Source organism: Citrus clementina, unplaced genomic scaffold (assembly GCF_000493195.1).
Source record: "Citrus clementina cultivar Clemenules unplaced genomic scaffold, Citrus_clementina_v1.0 scaffold_9, whole genome shotgun sequence".
Classification (NCBI taxonomy): Eukaryota; Viridiplantae; Streptophyta; class Magnoliopsida; order Sapindales; family Rutaceae; genus Citrus; species Citrus x clementina.
The window spans coordinates 20,180,495-20,192,168 of NW_006261964.1; the positions used below are offsets into that span (position 1 = coordinate 20,180,495).

Here is an 11,674-nt window from a genome sequence, read left to right on the forward strand (position 1 = left end):
AATTATAATATTTTAATATGAATTATAATAATAAAAATATTTAAATTTTTTATAATTAAATTTTTTATTTTATATTAACTGAGTTTTCATTTGTAATATAATTCTATTGAACTATGATTAAATAAATATTTATTTCTTATTAATTAATTCTAATAATAACGATAAAATATAATTATTATCATCCAATCTTATTCTGGACTACATCAAATACAATACAATATTAAACACGGTCCACTACGATTATATCTCATCTCATTTTCTCATTCTATCTTATTTGGCTTACTATAGACATTTTATATATTAAAATTATAATACCTTAAGCTGAGAACAAGTAGATTGCGTGCTCCCCTCTGACGTGGCAACTCCTTCACGTGCGTGGCAGCTATAAGTCCTAATTTCGGCTCTGTGTGCCATGCGCAACACGCGCCTTTTATACGTTTAGCGAGCGAATCCTCTGTCTTGCTCTCGACCATACTCAATAATTAATTAACTTCATTTACTGAAGAGTGTGATTCCTCTAATCTGAGAGCATAGAGTAAAAATAAGAGTAGTTTGTTTACATATATTAATATAATTTATATGAATATGATATTATTATTTTTGAATAAATGTATTATTATCTAAGGAAAGGGTAAAAGAAGAAAACTTTCACTTCTCTCATAAAAGTGGAAACTCCACTCGTCACTCTAAAAATAAATGGGATTCACGAAGTAGAACTCTTGTTCTTCTCCTTAAATGAGCAAGTATATATTAAAATGAGAGAAATATATACTCCCAACTCTCACTCTAGCAAGTAAGCATAACATGAGTGGAATATAAATGTTTTAAGAGATATGGCCTAGATTTTCCTTAATAAACAAATTAACCAAGTTGTTCATAAGTACAATTTAATATAACTATTGGACTATGGAGAGAGTGACCACAGGGACAAATTTATGTCATTCCTGATCTCACCACCTTCTTTTAGTTATTCATCAGGATCACTAAAAACAAATTGGTCAAGGTCTTAGCTGTAATCATAATAGCAGTTTAATATAAAAGCCAATATATATACAAGTTACATTTAGGGTTGATGTTCGTTTAGTTTTCATATTTTGAGTTAAAATTTATTCAAGACTCATATTTTAAAAAGTACTTCAAGACATCTCTGTTATTAAATATGTGATATTTTTACTTTTTATTTTTTATTTTTTACTTTTACAATAATACACTTGCAGCCATATTTTTGGTGACATTATAGACAAGAAGAAAATGTTAATTTTCTAAATTAATAAAAAAATTAAAATAAAATAAAATAAATTTTTTTATTATCATTTAACATTCAAAGTAAAATTAAAATTAAAATAATTTTTTTTATTTTACTTTTAGGGTTAAATTGGTAACTAAAACAAAAACATGTATTACCGAGGGATATAATCTCTTAGTAAATACAAAAATCTCTCGATAATACGTATTGTTAAGGGAAAATTTCCATTGGAGTTTGTTGTGAAAACGCTTCTTGTTAATTCTATAGGTCCAACAGTCCCTCGGAAATATGGATTATTACCGAGTAAAATATCCCTCGATAGAGAGGAAATACTTCCTCAGGAAAACAATGAATAAAAATACTGCCTAGGAACATATTTTCTCAATAATGGCATATTTCCAATGGAATATGTCCATCGGTAAAAATTTGAAACCCTAGGAAAAACCAAACTCCAACCATATTTTGAACCCTCGGAAATATTGGGAAATATTGGATAGTCCCTTGGAAATATAAAATTTTCTTTTTTTCTTTGTTTTTGCCATTATTTTAATCAATTCTGTAGATGAATTACATAATCAAAGTGTAATAAAATTAAGACGATTACTAAAAGAATATAATAAGTTCATTATCAAAGTAATAAAAGAGTACATGTAACAAAAGATAAATGTTACATAAATTTTAATTTTTTAGATTAAAATTAAAAATATAAATAATTAAAATAAAGAATGCGGAGACAAATATTTTTTAAAATGCTAAATCCACCCACAACCTGTAATAAATTTTAATTTAAAATACCAAATCTGCCCGTAACCATAAAATTACCCATACTAGATAGGTTTGGGCAGATTTGCATGTTGCCAGGCAATTTTACCATCCCTAAGGTTATCCCTACATAACTCTAAAGCTTTCATATTAACAGATGAAAAATGACTAGCAGATAAATGACTAATGAATTAATTGGTTATAAAAGATTTTAATTTACATATATTGTGCATTTCTTGACGACAAACTGTTCTCATAATAATCACTGTGGAACCTACAATGCAGCAAAAAGCTTCCTTCATTGCTTCATTGCTCCAGCAAGCTGCTTCTTTAGGTTGAGGACCTCAATTCCCTTTGAAGCCAACCGATCCTTGAGGTTTGCCGATGCCTCCTCAAATTTTTTGTTCATAATATCGGAGTCATCCACTGCTTGTTTGTATCTAAAACGAAAGGCATCTAACTGTGCTTGTGTCCCTCGTAGCATCATTTGAAGCTTTGCCTTTTCCTTGTTATTGCTGACTTTGTCCTGATTAAAGCTACTAATAATAAGAAATACATGGGCATATTTATATTAAATTTTTATCTGAAAAGAATTTAACTCAATATTCTGGCTGAAACCACTATTCATGGTCTGTCGCCAATGGGGACGCCATCATATCTTTGGTAAGCCAAGATTGAGTCTTTAAGGTGAGGTGCTACTATAAGGATATACATAACTTTGTTCTACAGAAATTAAAACGAAAATAAATAAATAGCAGCAGCAACAGAAGAATTAATGTAAAGGCTATCGGATTCATAGAAGATGGAGGATAAGATAACATTGCAACTATTAAACAGACGTATGTGGACTTACAATGTGCTCCTTGACTTCCATGTTGGAAATTCTCCTAGTCAGTTCCTCCACCCGAACTTTGGCTTCCAATAACTGCTCTTAAACATCTCATAATAGAATCAGATGAACCTCGGATAAGTACCTAATATCAGAAAGGCTATTTGATCAACTTACCTCATCACTGCAATTTTTCCTAAGATGTTCCACTTTAACTACATATCTCCGCTGCTCTTCAATCTGAGTCATCAAACTATCCCTTTCCTTTGTCACAATGAGAAGTTGGTTTATGATTTTCTATCATTGAAAAGATATTTTCAATCAAACATAAATGCCATGAATCTAAAAGAATTGACATTACTTCCCAATGGCCAAACTAAAACTAGTTACTGATTGCCATATATTTTTGGTTCTTTTCTATAACTGTAATTTCTGCAACAAAGCATACAGATGCAAAAACCTTTGAGTCATTGTTCTCATCGGATCCCTTGTCCAATTCCCTAGTTTGAACAAGCAAATCTTCTCGTTCTTTGCTAAGAAAAGTTAGCTCCTTCTGAAATATTTCCGACTTCTTGTGAGCACAGTGAAGCTCCAAAGAGAGCATCTCTATTTTTGACTTCAGCTCCTGAAGGAAAAATGATAATTACAAATCTAGTTTTAATATTCCTAAGTCAACTAGTCAAATTAGAACTGCAAACCAATAATACTTACTTCCTGAGATGGATAACTCTCAACTTCAGCTGCTTTTAAGTTGTTTCTTAGTTGATCAATCTCTAAACATTTATCCATACTGCAGTACAAGTTAATAAATAATTTGGGATGCTTACAAGTAAATATGAAAATTAAAAGATTAAAATTCTGATAATAAAAGAAATGGGCTCCTAGAAACAATGCTTTTTAGACATGCACATCAAGGTTCAGAATTTCTAAGGTTATAGAGGCATGCTGAATCTCTCTCTATATCACAACAATTTGTTGACTTGAGTGCTGAACAAAATGTTCATGAATTCAAAGGAAAAGCATCATGGATATCTGATAGAAGGGGAATTAAGGAGATATTAACATATATCTTCCCTCAACCTTACAAAGTCCAAATATCAGAAATTTAAAATGAAAAGAATGCCCTTCAAGCTTGATGTACATAGCTTAATAACCAAAAAAATGTGTATTATGAAGATGAATTATAGATTTTAAATGACATTTAAACAAGTCCACAATTTTGCTAGAAATTTACCACTGTCTAGCTATAAAAGCAAGTTTCTAACTGCACACTCAAATAAAGCATTTGCTAGCCACTAACAATGCATGTAATCTAGGGTATGATGGTGAAGAATATCTTCGGCCTCATTAATTTCAATATCCATTAGCTTTCTACCATTAAAAAAATAAAAACAAAAACAAAAGGACATAGTAAACGACTGCATGGACATCTAACCTTTAACCAAACAACAAATCAATAAACATCTTGTGGAAATCGACCGATGATTGAGTGGTATGTGCTCAAATTAAAAGCTGAATGATGAAATCCTAATGAATTAATACATGGCATTGACACTTTCAACCCTTGAAGTCCATATGAAAGGGGTTAATATTGACTATTCATCTATAAGTCTGATAGGACTTAGGGTTAAATTAGGGCTGACTTTTATTGATTAAATCAAAAGAAAATAAACAATCAATCCTGACCTACAATTCGAGAGGTAGGTCAATCTCTCCGAAAACTCCTAATGGTTCCTAATACCAGACAAAACTCAACATGAACCCTAAATAACTCCATAATCTCTTATTTATAGCTGAACCTTAATTAATAAAATTACTAAACTGCCCCTGCCCCCAAAACTACTAAACAGCCCCTGCCTCTTTATATTTGCACCTAACATAAGTTTTCATGGATCTAACATTACTCCCCTCCCAAAAAAACACCTTGTCCTCAAGGGGGAATCCAGGAAACTGCTGATGTGTCCTTATCTGCAATCATATGTGCCAACTCCATTGACTCCCCTAACCCTCTCGGCCTTAGCAAGCGTAGCACGGCTCGGATTTCCGATTTCAATCCCTTCATAAAATTCCCTTCCATCACTGCCTTTGAGACTTCCCCTAGACACCCGAACAACAACTCAAACCTTTCCCTATACTCCATGACCGTTCTCTCCTGGGTCAAGGCAAAAAACTGTTCATGCAAATCCCCTTCTTGAGTGGCTCAAAATCTCTCCAATAGGCGGTCCTTAAATTCACCCGACCACAATGGTTGTCGTTGTTCTCGCCATTGAAACCACGCAAGCGTCTTTCCCTCCAAACATAACGCCGCCACTGCCATCAGTTTTTTCCTTTCTGAGAGTTCATTAATGGTGAAATAGCACTCCACCCTATACACCCATCCATAGGCATCCTTCCCTTCGAAAATGGGCATTTTTAGTTTCCTTACCCCAAAATCCGCTCCAAATTGAGTCAGACCAGCCCCAGTTCATGCCATTGGAGGTCTCCAACCTCCCGAATCTACTCCAATGTCTGCAAAGCCCGAAGACCTAGCCCAAAATTCTCCTTACCCAGCCCCATATTGGGCTGAAATCCCTAGCCCAGCTGCATTCCGGTCATAACAGCTCCCTTTCTCGCCGGTAACCCCTCCTCCTGGCCATCTGCCCCTAAATTCGACTTGTTCAGACCCAAAACCGCCCAGCCTAGGCCCAAATCCAGCCTGCCCCGACCCACAGCAGCCCTGCCTTGGCCCAAAACGGCCTTGCCCAGCCCAAAATTTGGCCTACCCAGGCCGTGCATCACCCCCAAACGCCGCCGAGTCGCCAAGCCCAGCCACCCCTAACTCCTGTGCACCCCATTCCAATGTCAAAACACCAATTCCCAACCCTAAACTGCCTCCTCCAGCCGCGTAACCCTCAAATCCACCGCCCCCAGCCGCAACCCAGCCTCCTTCGCCACGCCCCATGCCAGGAAAGGCTCCTCTAGGCCGTAAGTCCCCTAGGCTGACCTCCCCGCCACCAAATCCGCCATGAACTGTTGCCCCTGGCTGTGCAAGACTGGTGGTTTTTGGCCCTCCGCCCTCTGTGCCATCGCTGAACACGAGTTTCGTGCGCCAGATCCTTCTCCCGCCACACCGCCTTGGCCTATTGATACTGCCAGTGGTGGGTTGAGGTGGAGTTCTGTCAATTTCAACATGGCTTCAAGAGATGAAAATTTTTGTTGAACGTTATTAAATCACTCGTCAATGGTGGCCTTGAGCGATCCAATCTCTGTTTCCAATTTTTCTTCAAGCGCGTCCACTTTCTTTGCTGCCATTGTCCCAGGATCCCTGCTCTGATACCACTTTGATAGGACTTAAGGCTGAATTAGGGCTGACTTTTCTTGATTAAATCAAAAGAAAACAAACAATCAATCTTGACCTACAATTCGAGAGGTAGGTCAATCTCTCCCAAAACTCCTAATGGTTCCTAATACCAGACAAACCTCAACATGAACCCTAAATGACTCCATAATCTCTTATTTATAGCTGAACCTTAATTAATAAAATTACTAAACCCCTGCCTTTTTATATTTGCGCCTAACATAAGTTTTCATGGATCTAACAAAGTCATCAGGTACTAAGTCGGTGTCATATTAATAGGTATTTGGGCAGCCATAGAATAAGAAGCGATTTATGACAAGATGAAATATTAAATATGCTATGGCTTTTCAGTTCTCTTAGAGAACTTGGAGTTTCTCATTTCCATTGTTTAATTTGCAATTGTGTTTCCCCCTTTTCCCCGCTTAAAAATGGATTTAGGAACATCAAAATATGACTTCCATCATATCATGCTCTGTACTACATTATATATACCATTTAGATAGGCTTCCTTTAATTGCTAAGAAATCAAGTACACAACAAACAGCATAACCGCAAGTGAAAACAGAAAAAACCTGCATTTTTTTTCCAATTTGGCTTCTTCCTCAGAAGATGCCAATCTTTCACGCAGATACATGCACTCTTCTCGGCAGGATTCTAATTCATTCCTCACCTAACAAAATTTAACATTCTGTATTATCAGATTATGGGATACACATGGAGGATCTTAAACATTTTTAACCACAAACTAATTATGAAAAAATCCACTGAATAAACAAGTAGAATTAATCATTTCAGCAAAATAATGGAGATATCTTGCACAAAGAGTTTACCAAAAGTCGCCAAGAATTCAAAGCTTACTAATTTGAACTAATTGGGTGCTAATCTTGAACGTCTAAAAGCAAAAGAATATTCTCCTTGACGAGATATACTTTTAGTAGAAATGAACCACTCTAACAAGATTCATTGATGCTAACAATAGACCCTAAAGAAGTTTGTTCTAAATAAGTAGGTCTGAACAGTTAATTTCTCTATATATGCATATCTCTTTATCTTTAGTTCAAAGTTTTGTTTAAATCCAATATAAATGATGAAATATAATCTCTACAAACTCTGAAAAAAATGACTTTTTTATGACAAAAAACAGATTTTGTAACAATGCAATAGCGCCGTGGAAGATCGCAAACACAATATGACATAAAGATGAACCTTTCTAGGACATCTAAGTAAACATTTACAATCTCTTAAGAAGTTTCGAATCATACCTTCGACATTCCTTTTAATAGTGATGCACACTCTGCATTGTATAATTTGGCTTTCTCTTCTATGGCTTCAATAGAAGCTTTCTCCTTTGCCGACCATATCGCCTTTTCCTCCTCCATTTCCAAAAGGGAATCTGTCAGTTGCTACAGAAAAGTTAAAATGAATTTAGTAATGCTACACCAGTAAAATACATTATGAGAAAAGAGATGGAAACAAGTAAAACTAAAAATTAAGCAAACCATTGCCAACTCTTCCTTCTCTTCATACAATATCTTAATAGAGCTTTGCATCTTCTGCTCATTGAGCTTAGATTCTTCAATCCCGAGTCTCTGAATAGATGGAAAAGTTAAAATGCCATAATAAAGAATTTAAATAGGAAATGCAACAGTTAAATTTCTAACTTAAAAATATAAGTAAAATTGATACACAACAGATATTACAATATCATATCTCACAACCTGGAGGAAGGTTCTACCCCCACCTCTAAGGAGATATATCTACTTCCACTTATAATTGGGAGACAGCTGCCCCCAACTACATTTGCGGGTGGGGATTTGCTATAGAACCCCCCGCAACTTCCCCTATCCCAACCACAACACAACCCCCCCCCCCCCCCCCCGGGCGCCAGCAGGCATATTTCTAACCTAGCAGTTACCACAATAAACTTCGTAAAACCAGTTAAAACACTAAGAAACAAGAGTAGAAAGCTTACAAGGCCTGAAACCTCCTCTCGCAAAATATTCAGTTCAGTACTTGATTTGCTGAACCTTTCAGACTTGGCTTCTAATTCTGAAGCAAGATTTTCATTTCTAGTTAAGGCCTCTTCTCTTTCTCTAGATGCAGCTGCTAATTGTTCTTCCAGAGAAGCAATGGCTGTCTCCATTTCAAATGCAAGAATTTCCAGTTTTTTGTAATCTTCCTAAACAGAAAAATGAGTTAGTCATCTGCACATGAAACTGCAAGCCAAGGAAAAAAAATGGAAATCTGCTCCAACTTCCCATAAGGAAACTATTTGAAATGTTGCAAATTGTAATGGAAGCATCAAAGAATGTTTAGTGGGAATTCATACCACGACAGCACTCATGCATTAATTGATATTGAAATCTATGAAATTGTTTACATGTAAAACAATATTATAAGTTTCACAGCATAATAGTAAACCACCAGGCATGAAGTCATCATTACAATGTTTAAGATACTTAAAGATAGCAAAACATTTTCCAGTAAAACAGGCTGATATGATGCCTGCAGAATGGTAGATACAGTATAGTCACCTAAACTTTGACATAATTTAAGTTGTAAACAATAATATAAGTTATGAAACGTAATAAAATATTAATATTCATCAGTTCATCATTAAAGTGTTGATGTGCTTTCAATGCAGTGGTCCAGAATATAATCATCCAAAGAACTTGCTCATGGTAAAAATTTCAAAAATCTATGATGTTTCAAATCCACAGTTGAAATTAACTAAAATATGCAACAAATGTGAAGAATGCAGGCTCTATATGAAACAATAAGTTCAATCAAATGACCTGCATCAGTTCATACGGAACACCAGGACTCTTTCCCCTTTTGGGATCAAACATTTTTGAAGTTTTATCAACAACTGAATCACGCCTCCTGCCTGAGTGCGAGTCAAGTTTGGTAATATCACGTTCAAGAAGAGTATTCTGACCATGCAATCGTTTGACCTCTCGTTCAGCAAAAGCTTTCTCACCCTGAAAACATGAAAATGAATTTCCTGTTGATGATATGTCAAACTAATTAACTTTAATTTGAAAAATAATAAACTAAAAATGTGTTTATACCTCTAGTTTGGTTTTCTCCTGGACAGCATTCTTAAGTTTGCATTCGGTTTCTTTCAATTTTGATTTTGTTTTCTCAAGATCTTTTCTCAAACTTTCTTTTTCCCTTGCCAGAGAAGAGGATGACAGATATGATAGTTCGTTTTCCAGAGTTTGTATCTGTGTTAATAAATCCAAATTTTCCATATTTTGTTGTTCTGAAAATTCCTGCAACAGTTAAAAAAATTGACACAAGGGTATTTTACAAGTAAATGAATTGTGGATAAAATGTAAAATTCAGACTGTACAAGACATTTCTCAGCTTTGAGGATTTACTCTTATTTCTTGTATCTGCTCCTGCAGATCAACAGATTGATTGTCCATGAGAAGCTGCAAAATGTTATTGCACATCTCTCAAGTCGGATATAGAAAAGGTCAATCTAATGAGCAAATATGTAAACAAATACAGAATGTCACACCTTCTCTCTCTCAACTTCAGAAACTTTCTTTCTCATGCAACAGCGTAACTTCTCATATTCACAAATAATTGAATGTTGCTGCCCAGAAATGTGTCCAACCAAAGCCTTGAATTCCTGCAATATAATGGACGAAACTAAAAATTAAGATGGTCATGAGTCACAGGATTCTTAAGGTGGAAAAACCTAAAGCGCGAATTTTATATTTAAATAATTAGCGAGCTTTGGGGGAACAAGAAAATAAGATATTTCAGAAAAATTAATGAACTGAACAACATAAAATTAATTGATGCTACCTTTTTCATATATCTATAATTTTCTGTGCATTGCATGACAGTTCTCACTGTCATTAAGATTTTCTCCACATGCAAAATCTTAAGCTACATTCATTCATTCATTGACATTCGAATTTTCCCAATCTTTAAAACTCTTGATAGTGATAACAATTTTCACAAAGTAAACTAATAGATATAGCTCATCTCTTAATTCCTAGCCATATTTCTTTCAAGAGTAAAGATCTAATATAACTTTGAGAACTCAAAGTTAGAACCGATACCTGTGATGCAAGTTTCATGTTAAATTTCAAACATCATGAATTGCAGAACTAATAATAAAGGGTGAGCATGTGGGATTAAGTATAGGAGGTCTCATTTTTACACAAACTCCTATTACAATTTTTGAACCATTGGACCAATAAGCAATAAAAAGTTGATGTTAAATTCAAGCAGGCATTAATTACAATGTAAGAATTAATATCAACCATTGAAAGTTCAATCCAACAGTTTAATAAGTGCGTAAGAAACTCGTGTAACAATTATGGTGCCACGGGTTAGATATGTAGGTATGCATGTATGAATAAATGTTTCCAGTAAAAAGAAACAAGAAATTCAACAAGAGAATTTACGTAAAAGATAAAATAGATAAACCAGTTGATTGGCCAGTCGGCAGCTCCTTAATACAAAATTTAACAGCACTAATAGACATTTAAGAATAAATGTAATTCATTGAGTCCAGGGGCACAGCTTCCCTCCTTCCTTGCACTATATGTAGCTCCATCAAGGACCAGTAGTGTTCTCACACTTGGAGAACTACTGTATAAACTATGTATAACTTTGGAATAGTGTGAAAAAAAGTGTCTGAAAAATACTCACAACGTTTTGTGTTGTATAAGGCAGATAGCATCTTAGAAGATAATGCTAAAAAAATGTTTGAAGAGTACTTACAAGGAATTCATTGTATATGGCAGATAGACTTTTGAAACCTTCGTCCACTAGTGATAAGGCACTATCCACTACTTCTTTTGCGCTTTGAAGTTCATACACTATTTCTTGGACTTCCAAAAGCTTTATCACGGTGACAAAATTTCCCCCGAAATTAAAGAGAGCTTAAAATCAGTTTCATGGGCTTGGATAGAAGAACATTTATATAGAGCTTAACCCATAGACTATTGGGTGCGACTAAGACAAATACTTGTGGGGGGAACATACAAAGCAGAAGTTACATACATCCATTCCTCCCACAGATTCACTAGAAGCAAGCCGTTCTTCAGCAGCCTTAGCCTCCTCCCGTGCATTAAGAAGCTCTTCATGGAGCTATAATAATTATATGACATAGGGCAACACAAAATCATTATTGAGATGGCTCATATCTTCTCACAGGCCTAAGAGAGGTTCTGCAAGGTGGTCTTCAATTACAATTACCTCGTCAAACTTCTCACTAGCACATATATCCCGCTCCATGGCTAATTCAATTAGACTGTCCAGATTTTGTCGGCTTGAAGACTTCTGCTCTTCTAACATCTTAATCTGCAAGATGAAGAATATAATATAGATGGCAGTAACTGCAAAACCCAAAATTATCTAAGAGAACAAAAGATGAAACCTTCTCTTGAAGTTGCTTGATAACCAGATTGGCCTCGGACTCCCTTATACTTGCATTTTGGTCCCCATAAGGAGCACATTCATTGACATAATAAGT

General features: G+C 35.2%; 1 protein-coding gene across 1 annotated transcript; it reads right to left on the reverse strand.

The window, feature by feature from the left end:
* Nucleotides 1-2,230: 2,230 nt before the first annotated feature.
* LOC18032681 (kinesin-like protein KIN-7O) lies at nucleotides 2,231-11,668 on the reverse strand. The gene is made up of 17 exons (XM_024184291.1): nucleotides 11,579-11,668; nucleotides 11,398-11,502; nucleotides 11,203-11,289; nucleotides 10,921-11,040; nucleotides 9,701-9,814; nucleotides 9,558-9,611; nucleotides 9,246-9,449; nucleotides 8,970-9,155; nucleotides 8,147-8,353; nucleotides 7,674-7,763; nucleotides 7,437-7,577; nucleotides 6,747-6,844; nucleotides 3,549-3,627; nucleotides 3,298-3,462; nucleotides 3,015-3,134; nucleotides 2,862-2,933; nucleotides 2,231-2,534 (listed from the first exon to the last, which is right to left on the reverse strand). Exons 2-17 carry the CDS (start codon nucleotides 11,494-11,496, stop codon nucleotides 2,307-2,309), a joined length of 2,064 nt encoding a protein of 687 aa, XP_024040059.1. The 5' UTR covers nucleotides 11,497-11,502; nucleotides 11,579-11,668; the 3' UTR covers nucleotides 2,231-2,306.
* Nucleotides 11,669-11,674: the final 6 nt, after the last annotated feature.

Bases quoted from the DNA above. Each gene is read 5' to 3' on its own strand.
- LOC18032681 (XM_024184291.1), bottom strand. From the start codon at position 11,496: ATGTTAGAAGAGCAGAAGTCTTCAAGCCGACAAAATCTGGACAGTCTA. The intron at 7,578-7,673 runs GTTTGCTTAATT...ACTTTTCTGTAG, and splicing joins AGAAGGAAGAGTTGGCAATG to CAACTGACAGATTCCCTTTT. The intron at 2,934-3,014 runs GTAAGTTGATCA...GTTTAAGAGCAG, and splicing joins GGAAAAATTGCAGTGATGAG to TTATTGGAAGCCAAAGTTCG.